Source organism: Protopterus annectens, chromosome 9.part0 (genome assembly GCF_019279795.1).
Source record: "Protopterus annectens isolate FY-2018-M chromosome 9.part0, PAN1.0, whole genome shotgun sequence".
Lineage (NCBI taxonomy): Eukaryota > Metazoa > Chordata > Ceratodontiformes > Protopteridae > Protopterus > Protopterus annectens.
The window spans coordinates 809,334,738-809,357,398 of NC_056743.1; the positions used below are offsets into that span (position 1 = coordinate 809,334,738).

The following is a 22,661-nucleotide window of genomic DNA, read 5'->3' on the forward strand; positions in this document are numbered from 1 at the left end:
CATATGCAAAATATGTTTTCTGTATGTGTGTGTGTGGTGTTACAATGTCAGGAAGTTAAGAGCTAACACTCAGCAATGTGTGTAGCTAGTTCACAATAATTCTGTCCACTCGAACTCAAAGGAAGTTGCTAATATCCTGGCTGACAAGTCTAGTGTAAATTTTACTACACCTACAGTTCCACAGATTCCACAGTCACAGCCACCCATATAACTGTGAGACAGGTATTTTCAAACCTCTCAAAAGCTAACACTTCATCAGTGGGTCTTGATAACATACCGGGTTTTCTGATTATTGTAATCGGATATGGCCATCTGAACCCATACTTTAACCTCTTTTTAAAAAACACCTTCATTGTATACATTCTTGAAGTCTGGAAAACTCCCACTGTAATACTGTTACACAGGGGTGGCCCAATTGCATACACTGGTCACTGTAGATTTATTGTCTTGCACAGCTTTACATATTAGGTCAGTATCCTGTCTCTGGCCTCTTAACATTGAAAGACTCTTAACCCTGGACCCTCCTCAGTTCCACTTTGTTAAAGTCAGGTCCTTACCTTCATTAGCTTCTTCAAAAAAAATTCCAGAAACCATGTGCAGTACTTGTACAGTAAATTCTTCATATTTATACCTGGTCACGGCCTTTGACAGTATTCCCCATGCAAGCATTATTTACAGACTTGTAATTCTGAATGTAAATCTATATGTTGCGCTATGGATTACTAACTGGCAGTTTGACAAAACCCATGTAGTTAGTCACAGGTGCCACTGCTGAGAGCAAAAAGCTACCAGTGGTCTTGTTTTGGCATCTGTTTCTCATACTTTCACTCAAACACTCTTGGCCGATGACTGTAATTTGCATTCATTCCTGTACCGACTCATTCCTCTACTGACTCAAAATTAATCAGTATGGGTTAGTTGATAAGTTTGTGCAAGGACAGTGGTCTCCAACTAAATGTGAAAAAATATATTGTTTTATTTTAGTAAACAAAACATTTCCTTAATATACCTTCTAAATGACAGTCCTTCAATCATATATTGTTACGGGATTTAGATGCTCATGTTGATAATTATTCATCTTTTGAGCGTCATGTCTCCATAGTTGTTGGAAATCAGTTGGTATACTTCAGCTAATTTCCAAAGGATCTTTTCTAGATTCAAAGTCTTAATTCCCCTACAGTCCCCTTATCAGACTAGTTGTTGAGTGTAATGCCCATTTGTGTATATATTTGCAGAAGTGTAGCACTCTACTTGAGAGAATTCAGAGATTCTTAACAAAAGAGAGCAGAGGCCTCAAGACTCTTCATTATCTAGACCGACTAGAATTCCCCTCTCTGTCTTTGTGTCTCCCACCTTGGTCTCATAGAATCTTCCTGATCATATTTCTCTAGGTTTTTATGCTATGAAAGACCCAACCCTCCTTGACCTCTGTTCTTTCACAGAACAGATGGTTCCTCAAATACCTGGTTAAAGGACCAGAACCTTCATCAATGATCAAGTTAGACAAGTTGGCACAATAGCATCATGTCACAATGTATCCCTCACTTATAAACAAACCTCAAGAAGGGTTAGCTTCCTGTCCAGCTTCCAATTGAAACTGGGCATTAGAATGGGCAACCTCAAATTCTTCCTAGTCTGTCTTGTATTGCTATCCTTGAGGCTGGAAGGAATCTAGTTAGTAATAATTTCTAGACTGCTTGCCTAGTACTTTACCTATGGACGTAACGAGTAGGTAACACACTGCCATCTGTAGGTCCATTTATATACTTATTGTTTCTGCACCCTGAGTATCATACCCCCCCCCCCCCCAGTCTTCTCATTGATCCATTATTTTCTCCTGACTTCCTGCATGTTAGAATATGGGAAGGGAGAGGTGAACACTGTATTGCCTCCATTCTGCTAGTGGTTAGATTTTTTTTCCCATGTAGTCTTACCTGATTTGCTGGAAAGTGCTGTGCATTGCACTGTGCTGGACCTGGTGGTGATGGTGCAGTGCTGTTTCTCATTCTCATCATATCTGCCTAGAAACACCAGTTAGCAGGCTGATGCTCCCAAAGTCTAAACCTGCTTGGAGCTGCAGTACAAATCCTTCCCCCAGGTGGACCTGTTTTGTGTTGAGACTCCTCTAGTCTTCAAGGATAGGTGAGGCAGTATCAGCTGCTCATTCCCATCCCTATCCAGCTGGTTCCTCCACTGCCAGCTCTGTTAATCAAATGAGGTCATCTCAAGTATAGTTTGAGCTTCCACTTTTTTCACCACAGGGGCAGTCACTTGCATATTCTCTCCTGAAGCTCCCCTATTCTCTTGCAAATCCCCATGCCCTCTTTCACTCCAGAGGTCCTTGTCCCAGACCCCTGCCTCAAACCCTGGGCACCTTACCCACTGCTTCTTCATCATACATCGCTCATCTTCCACCATTTTATTTTTCTTCTTGGATATGTCTTCCTTTTCTCCTCTGTGCTTGGAGTCCCTTCACTGGCTTCCTCCTGCCAGCATAACACCTCTTGAGAGAAGCTATGGGCCTCTGTTAACAGTCTCCCTTATGCTGCTTTTTCCCTCCAGTACATAATGGTAACTAATGCTTCTTAATGTAGAGAAGAAACAGAAAACAGTAATTCCTGGAGTTTTAGCAAGATGGCATATTCTTGCAGCATGTTGAATCATTTTCCACCATGCCCCATCTATGGGAGAAAGGGAGTTACTCATGGAGTCTGGGCGTGTCTGGCTGTGTTGAAGCAGTGTAGGGGTACTGTTAAAGAATCTCTTTGTTCTGCTGTCTCAGTGCTATGATTAATAACTGTAAGAAGTCATTAAATTACAAGGAGGCAGAGAAAGGTATGAATTTTTTTGTCCCAGTTAATGATATGGTTAGCAGCCTGCCCTTCCTCTTGTCCGCCTCCCCCCCCCCAGACTAATTGGTTTATCCCACCCCCCAACTGGGACCATAAACATGTTAGTCACAGCTGCCAGAGCAGTACCGAGGGGAGAAAGATCAAGTTGGCTTAACTCTGCATTATTTTCTTCCAGCAGTGGAGATTTTTATATGTCCTTCAGTTCCTAACCATATATATATATTTTGTGTGTCCTACAGTTTCACTTGCGTGTAGGTGTGCATTGCCATTGCCATTAGTACTTGTGCATGCACACTTCCCCATCTGCTGTCTCCTCAAATTGCGCATGCACCCTTGTATTATATGTCCTTCAGTTCCTAACCATGTATATATAATTTGTGTGTCCTACAGTTTCATTTATGTAGGTGTGCATTGCCATTGCCATTAGTATTTGTGCATGCACACTTCCCCATCTGCTGTCTCCTCAAATTGTGCATGCACCCTTGTATTATATGTCCTTCAGTTCCTAACCATGTATATATAATTTGTGTGTCCTACAGTTTCATTTGCGTGTAGGTGTGCATTGCCATTGCCATTAGTATTTGTGCATGCACACTTCCCCATCTGCTGTCTCCTCAAATTGCGCATGCACCCTTGTATAACAGTAGCACCACTCCCTAGCCTCCATTAGAACAGCAAGCCTTTTCTCCCATTGCAGGTGAGATAGCTATTGCTCCTGAAGCCCACCCTTTCCTCTTCATCTGCCAGCTTTCTTTGTAGCTAATTGACCTCCGTTTGTAGGTAAACTTCCTATGCATGTGCATACTTGCAAGTGAGCATGCATGTTAGTGAGCCTTTGTGGGATGTCTCTCTCTCTTCTCTCTCTCTCTCTCACACACTGTACATGGCACTGGCTTTGAAGCAGACGTAATCCCTCTGCTTTAGTGACATTGGGATATTCACTTGAAACTGCTGATTACTGACCTGAGCCTGAATCACATGGCACTAGAGGATGGAGTTTAGGATGACTGCCAGTATTAACAGGAAAAAGGAAGTTGCTGTTGCATGCACTAGAAAATGTTTGCATGTAGCAAGAGGTTAATGTTTTCTGGTCAACATCAACAGCTGTTTTAAAAACCTTTTGTGTGGTTTTAAGGTAGTTAGAGAAGGAGAGAGGGGTAAATCTGTGTAGTGTGTGATGTTTTTCAGTGATGGTCTGCTAAGTTACATCCCAGGGACATTTGATAAGTCTGCCCAGCAGATGGGGAGGTATTGGTTTATTGAAGTGAGTTTCCTCAACCTGATGACATGGGATCCTGAAAAGTCAGTTTGTGCCTTCTAGAACATTTTCATATGTTGTTTGTGTACTTCTTTTTTAAAGGAGATATGTGGAAACCATTCTAACAGCTGTACAAACTGGGGCTTTCACAGCATATTTATTCTGGTGCAGCACAGGTCAGGACATGTTATCTAATCATTACTCCCAAGTATTTCTAGGCTTAAAATACTTTTGGCTCCGTGCAGCTGGCGTAGTCTATGCATTAGTTCTATTACTCACAGGATGACCGTGTCATGCCTGTGGCTTAAGTCTCTTAGCTGCGTAATTTTTGCCTCTGCTGTTTAAAACGACAAATGATTTGGGATAGTTTTATAATGTGCAGCATGTATTCAGTGCTGCTGACTTTTGGGCAGTGCACTTTCACTGTATGTGAAAATCAAGGCTACATGGTGCTGTTAGATTTACTTTATCAGCTACTTTGCTGTAAAATTACCAGCAGATGAAAGCTTAATTTCAGGCCCAGGATGGCTTTACAAATGTGACAGAGAGGACTTTTTTCCTTGTTTCTCAGTAAATGTGTAGTGAAAGTATTGACTTCTACAGTAGAAAAGACATTTTCCTTGCTAGTAGTACCCCCATAATGCTCTGTGCTTTGATTCCAAACATTTTTCCCCATTGTTTGCAGTTTGTACACTGAACATGTACATCCCTGTTCTGTAATCCTGTTCCTGGCTTTGGCTTGGCTAAAAAGGGTTCTGTTGTTTCAAAGCACTTACCAAGCTAATAAATAAACCCTTCCAGTGATCAGAATGCTCTGAACTTTCCTTTTGTGTCTGCGTTGTTAAACTGTTAAAAGCTTTTTACCTAGCAAGCTTTCCCTTATCCTAACCTGACCCTTTGACCTTACCCAATTAGTATGCTGATCCTGTGACAGACCTGCTAGACAAGTGGGGTGTTTTCCGAGCTCGTCTCTTCAGGGAATCCTGTGTCTTCCACCAAGGTTGCTATGTCAAAGACCTCAGCCGGCTGGGAAGGGACTTAAGCAAGACAATCATCTTGGATAACTCGCCAGCATCCTATATTTTTCATCCAGAGAATGCAGTAAGTAGCTTTCAAATGTTTTTTAAGCTTGAGCTATTCTTAAGTACATGGAATAAACTAAGAGGTTAGAGCTGTATCATCCTGTTGTGTTTTTGGTCACTTTTACTTGCACCACTTTTAAGGTGACTGAACAGTTACATGAAAGGTTGAAGTATTGGAATTCATCCCCAGCGCATAGGGGCATCAGTAGTATCTCTGTATAGACAGTGGGGCAGTTACCACATATGGAGTTGGTCCTTAAATGTTACTAAACATTTGGCCTCTTGGTCCTAGATGTAATACTTCAGTCATGTATGTATTATATATGTATATATACATACATAATACATTATATGCATACATACATACATAAATATATATACATATGTGCATAAAAGTCTTTCAAGCATGGGGATTGTGCCCTTCTAGCCTGCCAGTATACTAAATCTATGGTCCAAGGAGCAGCATGGGACTTGCCCGTTTGTGAGAGAATGCAGATCTCCTCGTGTTTTATTTTCTGCTCCTTACCTTCATTGTTATGAGCTCCTTCTCAGAACAGTCTGCCCTTTTCTTCCACTCATCTTGCCTGGTGCTGAGACAGAGTGAGAGCTGGCCAGTTGAAAGCTGTCACCATGGCAAGCATAGGAGTTTTTTTTTTCCCTTGTATTTTCTGTTTGTTCTTCTCTTTTCAGTAGTTAAGTGCACTTGAAAAGGCAGGGCTTTCAGCATTTTATGCATTGGTTTGTGCTGCCTTTATCAAGTAACCATTCTTTTTAGCAGGACAACACTCTCTACTGTCAGACTATCCTGCTGTCCCCACCAGATGAGACTCTCATAGTGCGACCTAGTCACCACCCTGTTCTTTGTGATGGGTGAGATAACTGGCAACTCCCTCCCATCCCACATCCTTGCAGGTTTATTTTGCACCTGGGCTCAGTAATCAGACCAAGGTCACTTGGGTTACACTCGAGCTTCAGCTTCCATTTTTCACATTTAGACTTTGGTGATGTGGACTTGATGTTAGTAGGAGTGAAAGAATGACCCCAGTGCGGGTCATTTAGTTTAAAACAGCATATTTTTACGAGCATTGTTCATATTGTGTCAGGTTTGCTGTCTTATGGTGCTGCAGATCACCCAAGTTAAACAAAAAAGGGCACACCAGTGTCTGGTATGCCTAGTCTTTAAACAAGCATGAAGTAAATGCATCTGTTTGTAACTTGCCACGGAACTCTGTAGCTCATTCCCAAGTCTGTTTTTTCTTCTTTGCTGTCTCTGAGTTGAATCTTTGAATTAGTGTCTTGTAATATTCCATATGGAGGAACTTCATAGCTTTATGTATATTTTAAGGTGCACTGATCAACATGAGTATGTGTAGCTTTCTTTGATGTCCTTCAAGGATGCATCTGCAGTCCTTACATATGGGTTGTCCTGCCTCAGGCAGCCCTTCGGTCGGCCGGATTCCAAAGTCTGGGTCCGGCGTCGGCTGATGTCGCCCTTTCCCCGACGTCAGACCGCCGGGGGTATAAGAGTCAGCCGACGCCATCTTCCTCAGTCTTTCTTGCCGCGTGGTGCCCGAAGCAGAAGCAGTTCGCAACGGCCAGCTCCTGTAAATTCAGCTACCGAAGACTTCAAAAAGCTAAGTACCCCGTTGGGGACTCTTTCTTGCCTCAGCCGATGTCAGACCAAATGCTTAAAGTTAATAATTGCTTGACTTGCGGGAAACAAATACCTCATAAGGATTTCCATTCCTACTGCCTCCCTTGCCTAGGCCCAGACCACGACGTCTCGGCCTGTACTGCCTGTGCCTCCTTTAATCGATGCACTCTTAGGCGTCGGTCGGAGTTTGCAGAGGAATTTCTTGGGGCTAGTTTCTCTTATAAAATGCCGTCGGAGACTCCGACTTCTCATTTAACTAAAAAACGGAAGGACAAGGACCGACACACGCGGACCGTGGTTTTGGCTGAAACCACATCTAGGCCTACCGCGAGTGTCTCGGTCTCTGCTGAAATCGAGTCGTTGGTACTTCCGACCGTGGAAACGGTACAACCGACAGCCTCGGCCCCTGAGGCTTCTTCTGTGTCTGTTATGGATTTATCCTCAGAAACCAGTGTTCAGGAAACTACCGACACCATTCCCTTAGACAAGACCTACCCCTGCACTTGGAGCAGCCAGGCCCCCTGCATCCATGTCCATTAAAGCATTCACCAGGGCTAAAGCTGCTAAGCAACAAAAAACTCTGCCTCCCAAGACTATTTCTCAGGGATCCACTGCAGGTTCACAGATACTAAGTTTGGCTGAGGATCTTATTTCCTTAATCAGGGGATCCCAGCCTCATCCGGACAGGGGCTCTCAACCCCCTCTAGACAAAAGGCCCAGGGTTGAGTCCGCTGATCCTCAGTCCTCTGATGGCTCTGCTCTATCAGATTACCAGGAGGAGGCCTTCATGGCCTACGAGGATTCTGATGCAGAGGAATCCATTCCCTCTGCCTCCCCTCCTGAAGAACTGTCCTTTGGGGAGACCCTTCACTCCATGAGAGAGCATTTCCAATGGCAGGGCCAGGACTTCTCCGATTCCAGGAAGAGATTAAGGACTTTTCTTCATTTACCTCAGCGTAGACCTTTGGCTATTCCTCCTATTTTAAGTGTCATTGATGATCTGTATTCTGAGTCTAGCACTACCCCTGACACCCTTCCTCCAGCTCCTGTTAAACCCGATAGGTACTACAGGGTCCCGGACTCGCATCTTTTCCTTTACAAGGCCCACTCTGCTGACCCAGAAACTATTTCCCAGGGTCCTAAAGGGGTTGCAGCGGCCACTTCTAAAAATCCACTCCCCTCTGAAAGGGAGTCCAGGGCTTTAGAGAGATGGGGTAAAAAAGTGTATACTTCCACTCTGTCTATGAGGGCTTTAAATTGTCAATTTCATATGATACAGTACCAAGAGTATTTGTTGGATGAATTGCAGAAAAAGCTGTCTTCTCCTGAACCCCTAGACCGTAAGTCACTTCAGGATCTGGTACATAATTCACAACAGGTTAGCAACCATTTCTTGCAGTGTGGTTATGATGCATTGGAAGCTTCATGTAGGTCAGCAGTGACAGGTGCAGTCGTACGTAGACATGCTTGGCTGAAGGAACAATCTCTGCCAGATCATGTTAAGGCTAAGCTTCTGGATGCTCCACTGGAAAAGCAAAAGTTATTTGGCTCCAATGCACAGGAAGTCTTAAAGAAATTTGAGGAAAAGGCTAAATTTGTACAAACAGTCAAATATTTCCTCCAGGTACAACCACCAAGATTCAGCAGAAATTGGCCTTCTAAGAATTGGTCCTTTCCAGAAGAGAGATATCAGAGGCAAGAACAGGCGTGCCAGAGGTAGAGGGCAAGCTAGAGGCTCCTACAGAGGACGTCAATGGCAGCCTCCTAACCATAGAGGTAGTGCAGGACCAACAACTGCTGCACAAGGACAGACTCAATGACTTCACCTTGATCCCGCCAACCAGGGCTCAATTAGAAGCACCTTTGGGCGGAAAATTGTCTTTATTCTCAAGAAATTGGCACAGTATTACAAGGGACAAATGGACACTGCAAATAGACAAAGGATACAGGTTCCATTTCCATACATTACCAAAAAGAAAAGGAATGCCAAACCTGCCACCAAATCAAAGGGCAGAGGCTTTAAAACAAATTGCCAACCTTTTGCAAATGAAAGATATAGAAAAGGTTCCTCTCGCAGAACAAGGCCAAGGATTTTATTCCAGACTATTCCTTGTCCCAAGAAAAGAAAAACAATGGAAGCCTATTCTCGATTTGTCCGCACTCAATACTTATCTCATTGTGCCAAAATTCAAAATGCTGACCCTACAGCAACTCCTTCCCATGCTGGGCAAGGGGTCTTGGCTGGTAACTCTAGACCTCAAGGAGGCATACCTGCATGTCCCTGTCAGACAAAGCTGCAGAAGACACCTCAGATTTCTTGCAGGTTCAGAGCATTATCAATTCTCAGCATTGCCCTTTGGCTTATCTACTGCGCCCAGAGTATTCACGAAATGCCTGGCATCAGTAATTGCACATTGCAGACTTCAGGGGATTCAAATATACCCATACCTGGACGACTGCCTCATACAAGCGGACAGCCGACAAACTTTGGAAAAACATTTGAATTATGCCATCCGCCTTCTGCAGTCCTTTGGATACACAGTCAACATTCACAAGTCAAGACTTGTGCCATCCCAAAGAATAACTTTTCTGGGTGCGGAACTAGATACAACCACCCAAATGGCTTTTCTCACAGAACAAAAACAGACAACTACCGGATTACTTCAAAAATCTGACAAAACAAACTCTGATAACTGCAAGGAAAATCCTGCAGGCCCTGGGTTACATGGCATCGTGCATTCTTCTGATTCCACAAGCAAGGCTGCATATGAGAAAACTACAATGGTACCTAAGGAGTTTATGGTCTCAGCACAATCACAGCCTAGAAACTTTCATACCACTCATTCCATGCCTTCAAAAGGAATTCCTGTGGTGGGCCCAAGCAAGCCAGTCAAACAGGGGTCTGCCTTTCAGCAAACCAGTAACCAGCCAAACCATTACCTCGGATGCTTCAGACCATGGATGGGGAGCACACATGGAGGGCAGATGCATCCAAGGACTATGGTCTCAGAAAGAATTGTGCATGCACATAAACCAAAAGGAAATGCTGGCAGTGATGCATGCAATCGAGGCCTTCAAGCACTTTCTACATCAAGGCCACCTGCTAATAAGGACAGACAATACCACAGTTATGTGGTACATAAACAAGCAAGGAGGTACCCATTCCTACCCTCTTTGCAGACTAGCAATGAATCTTTGGGAACTTTCCCTAAAACTCAATATAGAGCTGCAATCCCAGTTTGTGCCAGGAAAAGAAAATATACTGGCGGACAGCCTAAGCAGAAATACCATGGATCCACACGAATGGATGCTACACCCAGACATCTTCCTTCAGATAACACAATCTTGGGGGAGGCCGGACATAGATCTTTTTGCCTCCCACCACAATCATCAGCTGAAGAAATTATGTTCAAGGACATACCACCCACAAGCATGGAAAGTGGACTTTCAGCTGGAAATACTCTAACAGTGTATGCATTTCCATCTCTTCCACTAATGACCGGGGTCTTACTGAAAATCAGGACAGAGCAGCCAAAAGTGATTCTAATAGCCCCGGACTGGCCAAGGCAGCACTGGTACCCACTGTTACGATACCGGTCACACACGAAACCGTGGCCTCTACCACAATGGTCACTCCTTCTGACACAACACAATTACAAAACTCTGCACTCCAGCCTGCAAACCCTGCAGCTGACAGCCTGGAGAATACCTTGACTCCTCACCAGGAAAAGCTATCCAAGAGAGTGAAGGATATCATCATGGAAGCTCGCAGACCTTCCACGAGAAAGGCATATTCAGCAAAATGGAAAAGATTCCACACTTGGAGCACCGCAAAGGGCCTAGATGCCACAGTGATGAGCATGGCACATATACTGGAATACTTGGCAGAAATGCTCCACAATGGCCTTTCTTACTCTTCCATAAAAATTCATGCTTCAGCAATTTCAGCAGAATACAATACTGATCCACCTGTCTTCTCTCATCCTCTCCTAAGGCAGTTTCTAAGAGGAATTAAAAACATCAATCCTCCAAGAAAACCACCAGTGCCTACATGGGACCTTAACTTCATGTTGGAAAAGTTGACTTTACCTCCCTTTGAACCAGCAGCAACTTCAGAGTTACAGTTCCTGTCTTGGAAGACTGCCTTCCTTCTGGCCATAACCTCATCAAGAAGAGTATCTGAATTGCAGGCACTCATGGCAGTACAAACATTTCTTATTTTTCATCAGGACAGTCTCCTTGAGAACCAATCCTTCATTCATGCCAAAGGTGGTATCCAGGGTCTCATTGAACCAAGCTATTCACCTGCCTACCTTCTTTCCAGATCCGCAAAACAAGGGAGAAAAACTTCTGCATACCCTGGACATTCACAGACAGTTACGCTACTACTTGGACAGAACTAAGACTTTCAGAAAAACTGACCAGCTGTTGGTAGCATATGCTGCAGGCATTCAAGGCAAAGCAATTTCCAAACAGACAATTTCAAAATGGATAGGAAATTGCATTCGATTCTGCTACTCTTATCATGGAAAATCTGTGCCAGCTAACATCAGACCTCATTCCACCAGAGCCACAGCCACCTCCACAGCCTTTTTGAGAGGGGTGGCTACCAAGGACATTTTAGAAGCTGCTACATGGAGCTCCGTGCATACTTTTTCCAAGCATTACAATTTGCCCTTATATTCCAGATCCAGAGCAGGCTTTGCTACGGCAGTCCTGCAGGGCATTTTAGCTACACCATCACTTTCTTAGATCCTACCACCCCCAGCTTGGCTATGGTATTCTACCCATATGTAAGGACTGCAGATGCATCCTTGAAGGACATAGTACAGTTTTGTACCTACCATAAATGTAGATGTCCGATAGGTATGCATCTGCAGTCAGGTTTTCCCTCCCTCCTTCCCCTCAGTGGTATTTCTTGGGTGATTATCCCTCTTATAGCTAGCTGGGGTTATCTATTATGGTGTATTTGTTTTATATTACTGTGCATGTTTGGAATATTTTGCATTTCTCCAAATTTAGCCTTCCTTAGAGGGCACCTGGCATTTGGGGCAAGAAAAACTGAGGAAGATGGCGTTGGCTGACTCTTTTATACCCCCGGCGGTCTGACGTCGGGAAAGGCGACATCAGCGCCGGACCCAGACTTTGGAATCCGGCCGACCGAAGGGCTGCCTGAGGCAGGACAACCCATATGTAAGGACTGCAGATGCATACCTATCGGACATCTACATTTATGATAGGTACAAAACTGTACTTTTTTCATGCCTTTATGTAAACTCATTTCCTAAAAGTATATTAAATACTTTGATTTTAAAGGAAAGCCATCACATCAGCCTGTTAAACGATATTTAGAACATATCTTTAGGACATGAACACAGACCTGGATGCATTATTTAGGGTTCCTACAGTGGTAACATTCTTGGGCCTTACATTTACAGGAGAACTTCTTAAGGTCCCTTGTGCAAACAGGAAGTTTTAGAAATAAGCTAGGCTGTGCATTAAAAGAAAGAATGTTATGCAAGTGATGTTCTTCGTGTTTCACTGTTGCAGTCATTACATTTGGGTAATCCTGCTGGCAGGTTGCCCTCAGTCAGCCTGAATTCCAAAGTCTTGGGTCCTGCGTTGGCTGCTGTCGCCCCTTCCCTGACGTCAGGTCGTCAGGGGTATAAAAGAAGCAGCCGGCGCCATTTTCTTCAGTCTTTCTTGCTGCGCGGTGCCCGAAGCAGAAGCAGTTCGCAAGTGCCGGTCGGCCGACTCCTGAGATTGTCGTGTTTGAGTTTCAGACCCGAAGTCTTCAATAAAGCTAAGTACCCCATTGGGGAAACTTTTTTCTTGCTCCAGACTAATGTCAGAAAAAGTTGATGATTGTATTTCTTGTGGAAAGCAAATACCTCATAAGGACTTTCATTCTTACTGCACTCCTTGCCTAGGCCCTGATCACAATGTTTCTGGTTGTCTGTTTTGTGCTTGATTTAACCAACGCACTATTAAGCATTGGTATGATTTTGCTTTAAAGTACTTTGGACGCCGGTTTAATTATCCAGAAATGTCGTCGGATAGCCATACGACTACTGGAGTTCACAAAAAATGCAAAGAAAAGGAGAGAGATAAACAACCGAGGTCCAAAACCAACGACGAAGCTTCTCCTAAGCCAGTCGCCGGTTCTCAGTGAGGCGCTTTTGCAGCTCCTGACGCCCGCTACTTTAGAGACGCAGGCCGCAACCGACTCCCACGTGGAGTCTGCTATGCCGCTGGAAACTCAAGGCATTGGAGCCTCTGACACTATTCCCTCAGATGGGTCTGGAGCCGCTGAGCAGGCACTGGCTTCTGAGGGTGTATTCAGACCTAAACATCTTTACATTAAACCGATTTCAGCTTCAAAGGCAAAGACTAAAGCACCTTCTAAAGCAAAGAAACAAACTCAAGAGCCACGTGGACAGGCCTCTATGCCCAAAAAACAGATGCTCAGAATGGCCGAAGACTTGATCAGGGGTTCCCATCCCCCTCCTGATAAGAGGCCTAGGCAAGAGACTGACTATGAATCTTTCGATCAGGTTTCTATTTCTTCTGATTCCTCTTCTGATCAGGAATATTCTCTACCCTATGTGTTTTCAGAGTCTAGTCTGACCCCTGACTCCTTACCTCCAGCTCCTGTTAAGCCTGACAGATATTACAGGGTCCCTGACTCTCATAAATTCCTTTTTAAAAACCCTGCTGCTGACCCAGAAACTATTTCACAGGGTCCCAAAGGAGTTAAGGCTTCTGTTGCAAAAAACCCTACCTCCTCTGACAGAAATTCGAGGGCACTGGATAGATGGGAAAAAAAGGTTTACACATCTGCTACCTTGGCAATAAGGGCCTTAAACTCTCAGATTCTTATGCTCAAATGTCAGCAACATGTCATGACAGTGCTTAAACAGAAAATGTTGTTAAACTCTGAATGTGCAGAAAACAAGGAAATGCAGGATTTATTGCATGCAGCTGAACAGGTTGGAAAGCATACTTTGCAATGTGGTTTTGATTCTTTGGAGGCCTCCTGCAGGGCCGCAGTTACGGGTTCTGTAATTAGGAGGCATGGTTGGTTAAAGGAACAAAATCTGCCTGATCATGTTAAAGTTAAATTATTAGATGCACCTTTACAGCATGATACTTTGTTTGGTGTTAAGGCAGAAGAGGTGTTAAAGAAAATGGAGGACAAAGCTAAATCTATGCAAACTGTCAAAGATGTTTTACAAGTACAGCCACCTAGGTTTAGTAGACACTGGCCTACAAAGAATTTGTCCTTTCCTGTGTCGGACAGACCTCAGAGGGGCAGATCCAGACACCTTAGAGGCAGAACCAAGGTGCAAGGTTCATACAGGTCAAAGCAATGGGGTGCTTCTACCTACAAAGTTGGAGAAGACAAATCACAGCCATACAGGAAACTCCCATTGACTTCCCCCCTGCCGGCACCAAGCACTTATGTCCTGGCAGCACCCTTAGGGGGAAAATTAGCACTTTTTTCTCAAAATTGGCACATTATAACCCAGGACAAGTGGGTTCTAAGTAGTGTCACAAGGGTACAAGTTCCATTTCCATACCCTGCCAAAGGCAAACGACTGGCCAGATCTCCCAAAATATCAATGGGAAGAGGCACAAAAACAAATCCCATCCCTCATAGACATGGGGACCATTCAACAAGTACCAGAGCAAGAGCGGGGACAAGGATTTTACTCAAGACTGTTCTTGGTACCCAGAAAGGACAAGGTCTGGAGACCAGTACTGGACCTATCTATTCTAAACACATTCCTGGATGTACCAAAATTCAAAATGTTGACTTTGCAGCAGCTTCTGCCCATGTTGGGCAAGAATGCTTGGCTTGTGACTTTAGACCTAAAGAGGCATACCTGCATGTTCCAATCAGACAGTCATGCAGAAGATACCTCCGATTCAAGGCTGGCTCAATGCGTTACCAATTCTCTGCACTGCCCTTTGGCTTATCTACTGCGCCCAGAGTCTTTACAAAGTGCCTGGCACCAGTAATTGCATTCTGCAGACAAAGATGAATACAAATATATCCTTACTTGGACGACTGTCTAATTCAAGCAGAGAACAAGGACATTCTTCTACAGCATCTGGCATTTGCGAAAAGACTTCTAACATGCCTAGGGTACACAGTCAACGAAAATAAATCAAAACTAGTACCCTCTCAAGAGATAATATTCCTGGGTGCAAGCTTAAATACAACTGCCCAGATGGCTTATTTCCCGCCGGACAAACAAAGGCAACTGGCAACCTATTTGAAAATGTTGGCAACAAAGGCCCAGTTATCTGCAAGGAAAATTCTGCAGGCTTTGGGCTTCATGGCATCCGGCATCCTGCATCCTACTAATTCCATATGCAAGACTGCATATGAGGAAACTTCAGTGGTACCTAAAAAGCGTTTGGACTCAGCATTGCCACAGCTTGGAAACAATGATTACTCTCATTCCCTGCCTGCAACAAGAGTTTCAATGGTGGGAAAAGGCTTGTCACCAGAACAAGGGACAGCCATTCACATTACCCCAGCCAAGCAGACGCTAACAACGGATGCTTCAGATTATGCCTGGGGGGCCCATATGGCAGGAAAATGCATTCAGGGCACATGGTCCTCAACCCAAATGCATCTACATATCAATCAAAAGGAGATGCTAGCTGTTCAAAATGCCCTGACAGCCTTCAAGGACCAACTTCATCCGGGACAACTACTGATAGACAGACAACACCATGGTCATGTGGTAGATAAACAAGCAGGGAGGCACACATTCTTACCCCCTTTGCAGACTAACCATGACTTTGTGGGGGACAGCCTTGACTTACCAAGTACATCTGTAGGCACAATTCCTGCCAGGAAAGGAAAGCACTCTGGCAGATGAACAAAGAAGAAACCTCATGGATCCCCACGAGTGGCAGCTGGATCCACAAGTCTTCAGCATGATAACAAGGAAATGGGGGTGCCCGGACATAGATCTATTTGCCTTCCCTCACAACTACCAACTAAAAAGATTCTGCACAAGGACTTCTCACAGACAAGCATGGAAAGTGGACGCCCTATCTTTCAGCTGGAAAAACCTATCCGTATATACCTCTCCTCCCCAAGGTACTCCTAAAGGTCAGACAGGAGAAGCCAAAGATGATTCTGATTGCCCCAGACTGGCCCCGCCAATACTGGTATCCAATCTTAAGGAACTTGTCTCAATGCCTAGCTTGGGCCTTACCTCAAATACCTCATCTACTGTCCCAGCAAAACAGTCAGATCCTGCACAGCCAACTCAGTACTTTAAACCTGGCAGCATGGCGGATAATGTAGTCATACAAAACACACATCTCAGTAAAGCTGTGATGGGTGTCATTTTGGAAGCCAGAAGGCCTAGTACTACAAAATCTTATGCTGGAAAATGGAAGAGATTCTGAGCTTGGAACCAGGCACAAGGAACTGATACAGCTGTTCCAAACATTCCTCAGATTTTGCAATACTTAACTGAGATGCTGGACAAAGGCCCATCTTTTTCATCAGTTAAAATTCATGCCTCTGCCATTTCGGCTCATTACAATACAGAGCCACCAATCTTTTCTCATCTTTTATTAAAGCAGTACCTCAGAGGAGCCAAAAACTTAAGGCCTCCAAGGAGAGCAATGCCTGCATGGGACCTCAACTATGCCTTGGAAAAACTCACCCTGCCTCCTTTTGAGCCAACTGCTACTGCTGACATAAAGTTTTTATCTTGGAAAACAGCTCTGCTCCTAGCAATAACTTCTGCAAGACTGGTTTCAGAGTTACAAGCACACATGACTGTGGAGCCTTTTATCATGTTTATCCAGACAGGGTCTCCCTGAGGACAAACCCGTGCCTCTACCACACTGGTACCCACTGTTACGATACCGGTCACACACGAAACCGTGGCCTCTACCACAATGGTCACTCCTTCTGACACAACACAATTACAAAACTCTGCACTCCAGCCTGCAAACCCTGCAGCTGACAGCCTGGAGAATACCTTGACTCCTCACCAGGAAAAGCTATCCAAGAGAGTGAAGGATATCATCATGGAAGCTCGCAGACCTTCCACGAGAAAGGCATATTCAGCAAAATGGAAAAGATTCCACACTTGGAGCACCAAAGGGCCTAGATGCCACAGTGATGAGCATGGCACATATCCTGGAATACTTGGCAGAAATGCTCCACAATGGCCTTTCTTACTCTTCCATAAAAATTCATGCTTCAGCAATTTCAGCAGAATAAAATACTGATCCACCTGTCTTCTCTCATCCTCTCCTAAGGCAGTTTCTAAGAGGAATTAAAAACATCAATCCTCCAAGAAAACCACCAGTGCCTACATGGGACCTTAACTTCATGTTGGAAAAGTTGACTTTACCTCCCTTTGAACCAGCAGCAACTTCAGAGTTACAGTTCCGGTCTTGGAAGACTGCCTTCCTTCTGGCCATAACCTCATCAAGAAGAGTATCTGAATTGCAGGCACTCATGGCAGTACAAACATTTCTTATTTTTCATCAGGACAGAGTCTCCTTGAGAACCAATCCTTCATTCATGCCAAAGGTGGTATCCAGGGTCTCATTGAACCAAGCTATTCACCTGCCTACCTTCTTTCCAGATCCGCAAAACAAGGGAGAAAAACTTCTGCATACCCTGGACATTCACAGACAGTTACGCTACTACTTGGACAGAACTAAGACTTTCAGAAAAACTGACCAGCTGTTGGTAGCATATGCTGCAGGCATTCAAGGCAAAGCAATTTCCAAACAGACAATTTCAAAATGGATAGGAAATTGCATTGATTCTGCTACTCTTATCATGGAAAATCTGTGCCAGCTAACATCAGACCTCATTCCACCAGAGCCACAGCCACCTCCACAGCCTTTTTGAGAGGGGTGACTACCAAGGACATTTTAGAAGCTGCTACATGGAGCTCCGTGCATACTTTTTCCAAGCATTACAATTTGCCCTTATATTCCAGATCCAGAGCAGGCTTTGCTACGGCAGTCCTGCAGGGCATTTTAGCTACACCATCACTTTCTTAGATCCTACCACCCCCAGCTTGGCTATGGTATTCTACCCATATGTAAGGACTGCAGATGCATCCTTGAAGGACATAGTACAGTTTTGTACCTACCATAAATGTAGATGTCCGATAGGTATGCATCTGCAGTCAGGTTTTCCCTCCCTCCTTCCCCTCAGTGGTATTTCTTGGGTGAAGAGGGATAATCTATTATGGTGTATTTGTTTTATATTACTGTGCATGTTTGGAATATTTTGCATTTCTCCAAATTTAGCCTTCCTTAGAGGGCACCTGGCATTTGGGGCAAGAAAAACTGAGGAAGATGGCGTTGGCTGACTCTTTTATACCCCCGGCGGTCTGACGTCGGGGAAAGGGCGACATCAGCCGACGCCGGACCCAGACTTTGGAATCCGGCCGACCGAAGGGCTGCCTGAGGCAGGACAACCCACATGTAAGGACTGCAGATGCATACCTATCGGACATCTACATTTATGATAGGTACAAAACTGTACTTTTTTCATGCCTTTATGTAAACTCATTTCCTAAAAGTATATTAAATACTTTGATTTTAAAGGAAAGCCATCACATCAGCCTGTTAAACGATATTTAGAACATACCTTTAGGACATGAACACAGACCTGGATGCATTATTTAGGGTTCCTACAGTGGTAACATTCTTGGGCCTTACATTTACAGGAAAACTTCTTAAGGTCCCTTGTGCAAACAGGAAGTTTTAGAAATAAGCTAGGCTGTGCATTAAAAGAAAGAATGTTGTGCAAGTGATGTTCTTCGTGTTTCACTGTTGCAGTCATTACATTTGGGTAATCCTGCTGGCAGGTTGCCCTCAGTCAGCCTGAATTCCAAAGTCTTGGGTCCTGCGTTGGCTGCTGTCGCCCCTTCCCTGACGTCAGGTCGTCAGGGGTATAAAAGAAGCAGCCGGCGCCATTTTTTTCAGTCTTTCTTGCTGCGCGGTGCCCGAAGCAGAAGCAGTTCGCAAGTGCCGGTCGGCCGACTCCTGAGATTGTCGTATTTGAGTTTCAGACCCGAAGTCTTCAATAAAGCTAAGTACCCCATTGGGGAAACTTTTTTCTTGCTCCAGACTGATGTCAGAAAAAGTTGATGATTGTATTTCTTGTGGAAAGCAAATACCTCATAAGGACTTTCATTCTTACTGCACTCCTTGCCTAGGCCCTGATCACAATGTTTCTGGTTGTCTGTTTTGTGCTTGATTTAACCAACGCACTATTAAGCATTGGTATGATTTTGCTTTAAAGTACTTTGGACGCCGGTTTAATTATCCAGAAATGTCGTCGGATAGCCATACGACTACTGGAGTTCACAAAAAATGCAAAGAAAAGGAGAGAGATAAACAACCGAGGTCCAAAACCAACGACGAAGCTTCTCCTAAGCCAGTCGCCGGTTCTCAGTGAGGCGCTTTTGCAGCTCCTGGCGCCCGCTACTTTAGAGACGCAGGCCGCAACCGACTCCCACGTGGAGTCTGCTATGCCGCTGGAAACTCAAGGCATTGGAGCCTCTGACACTATTCCCTCAGATGGGTCTGGAGCCGCTGAGCAGGCACTGGCTTCTGAGGGTGTATTCAGACCTAAACATCTTTACATTAAACCGATTTCAGCTTCAAAGGCAAAGACTAAAGCACCTTCTAAAGCAAAGAAACAAACTCAAGAGCCACGTGGACAGGCCTCTATGCCCAAAAAACAGATGCTCAGAATGGCCGAAGACTTGATCAGGGGTTCCCATCCCCCTCCTGATAAGAGGCCTAGGCAAGAGACTGACTATGAATCTTTCGATCAGGTTTCTATTTCTTCTGATTCCTCTTCTGATCAGGAATATTCTCTACCCTATGTGTTTTCAGAGTCTAGTCTGACCCCTGACTCCTTACCTCCAGCTCCTGTTAAGCCTGACAGATATTACAGGGTCCCTGACTCTCATAAATTCCTTTTTAAAAACCCTGCTGCTGACCCAGAAACTATTTCACAGGGTCCCAAAGGAGTTAAGGCTTCTGTTGCAAAAAACCCTACCTCCTCTGACAGAAATTCGAGGGCACTGGATAGATGGGAAAAAAAGGTTTACACATCTGCTACCTTGGCAATAAGGGCCTTAAACTCTCAGATTCTTATGCTCAAATGTCAGCAACATGTCATGACATTGCTTAAACAGAAAATGTTGTTAAACTCTGAATGTGCAGAAAACAAGGAAATGCAGGATTTATTGCATGCAGCTGAACAGGTTGGAAAGCATACTTTGCAATGTGGTTTTGATTCTTTGGAGGCCTCCTGCAGGGCCGCAGTTACGGGTTCTGTAATTAGGAGGCATGGTTGGTTAAAGGAACAAAATCTGCCTGATCATGTTAGTTAAATTATTAGATGCACCTTTACAGCATGATACTTTGTTTGGTGTTAAGGCAGAAGAGGTGTTAAAGAAAATGGAGGACAAAGCTAAATCTATGCAAACTGTCAAAGATGTTTTACAAGTACAGCCACCTAGGTTTAGTAGACACTGGCCTACAAAGAATTTGTCCTTTCCTGTGTCGGACAGACCTCAAAGGGGCAGATCCAGACACCTTAGAGGCAGAACCAAGGTGCAAGGTTCATACAGGTCAAAGCAATGGGGTGCTTCTACCTACAAAGTTGGAGAAGACAAATCACAGCCATACAGGAAACTCCCATTGACTTCCCCCCCTGCCGGCACCAAGCACTTATGTCCTGGCAGCACCCTTAGGGGGAAAATTAGCACTTTTTTCTCAAAATTGGCACATTATAACCCAGGACAAGTGGGTTCTAAGTAGTGTCACAAGGGTACAAGTTCCATTTCCATACCCTGCCAAAGGCAAACGACTGGCCAGATCTCCCAAAACATCAATGGGAAGAGGCACAAAAACAAATCCCATCCCTCATAGACATGGGGACCATTCAACAAGTACCAGAGCAAGAGCGGGGACAAGGATTTTACTCAAGACTGTTCTTGGTACCCAGAAAGGACAAGGCCTGGAGACCAGTACTGGACCTATCTATTCTAAACACATTCCTGGATGTACCAAAATTCAAAATGTTGACTTTGCAGCAGCTTCTGCCCATGTTGGGCAAGAATGCTTGGCTTGTGACTTTAGACCTAAAAGAGGCATACCTGCATGTTCCAATCAGACAGTCATGCAGAAGATACCTCCGATTCAAGGCTGGCTCAATGCGTTACCAATTCTCTGCACTGCCCTTTGGCTTATCTACTGCGCCCAGAGTCTTTACAAAGTGCCTGGCACCAGTAATTGCATTCTGCAGACAAAGATGAATACAAATATATCCTTACTTGGACGACTGTCTAATTCAAGCAGAGAACAAGGACATTCTTCTACAGCATCTGGCATTTGCGAAAAGACGTCTAACATGCCTAGGGTACACAGTCAACGAAAATAAATCAAAACTAGTACCCTCTCAAGAGATAATATTCCTGGGTGCAAGCTTAAATACAACTGCCCAGATGGCTTATTTCCCGCCGGACAAACAAAGGCAACTGGCAACCTATTTGAAAATGTTGGCAACAAAGGCCCAGTTATCTGCAAGGAAAATTCTGCAGGCTTTGGGCTTCATGGCATCCGGCATCCTGCATCCTACTAATTCCATATGCAAGACTGCATATGAGGAAACTTCAGTGGTACCTAAAAAGTGTTTGGACTCAACATTGCCACAGCCTGGAAACAATGATTACTCTCATTCCCTGCCTGCAACAAGAGTTTCAATGGTGGGAAAAGGCTTGTCACCAGAACAAGGGACAGCCATTCACATTACCCCAGCCAAGCAGACGCTAACAACGGATGCTTCAGATTATGCCTGGGGGGCCCATATGGCAGGAAAATGCATTCAGGGCACATGGTCCTCAACCCAAATGCATCTACATATCAATCAAAAGGAGATGCTAGCTGTTCAAAATGCCCTGACAGCCTTCAAGGACCAACTTCATCCGGGACAACTACTGATAGACAGACAACACCATGGTCATGTGGTAGATAAACAAGCAGGGAGGCACACATTCTTACCCCCTTTGCAGACTAACCATGACTTTGTGGGGGACAGCCTTGACTTACCAAGTACATCTGTAGGCACAATTCCTGCCAGGAAAGGAAAGCACTCTGGCAGATGAACAAAGAAGAAACCTCATGGATCCCCACGAGTGGCAGCTGGATCCACAAGTCTTCAGCATGATAAGGAAATGGGGGTGCCCGGACATAGATCTATTTGCCTTCCCTCACAACTACCAACTAAAAAGATTCTGCACAAGGACTTCTCACAGACAAGCATGGAAAGTGGACGCCCTGTCTTTCAGCTGGAAAAACCTATCCGTATATACCTCTCCTCCCCAAGGTACTCCTAAAGGTCAGACAGGAGAAGCCAAAGATGATTCTGATTGCCCCAGACTGGCCCCGCCAATACTGGTATCCAATCTTAAGGAACTTGTCTCAATGCCTAGCTTGGGCCTTACCTCAAATACCTCATCTACTGTCCCAGCAAAACAGTCAGATCCTGCACAGCCAACTCAGTACTTTAAACCTGGCAGCATGGCGGATAATGTAGTCATACAAAACACACATGTCAGTAAAGCTGTGATGGGTGTCATTTTGGAAGCCAGAAGGCCTAGTACTACAAAATCTTATGCTGGAAAATGGAAGAGATTCTGAGCTTGGAACCAGGCACAAGGAACTGATACAGCTGTTCCAAACATTCCTCAGATTGTGCAATACTTAACTGAGATGCTGGACAAAGGCCCATC

At 44.6% G+C, this 22,661-nt stretch overlaps 1 protein-coding gene across 2 annotated transcripts in view; it reads left to right on the forward strand.

Annotated features, from left to right (window-relative positions):
• CTDSP2 (CTD small phosphatase 2) overlaps positions 1-22,661 on the forward strand; it is a 267,042-nt gene that overhangs the window by 199,628 nt on the left and 44,753 nt on the right. For both annotated transcript variants that reach the window (XM_044083461.1, XR_006366269.1), the window contains exon 7: positions 5,026-5,211. In XM_044083461.1, the coding sequence (XP_043939396.1) occupies positions 5,026-5,211 (186 nt within the window). The remainder of the gene's footprint in view (positions 1-5,025; positions 5,212-22,661) is intronic.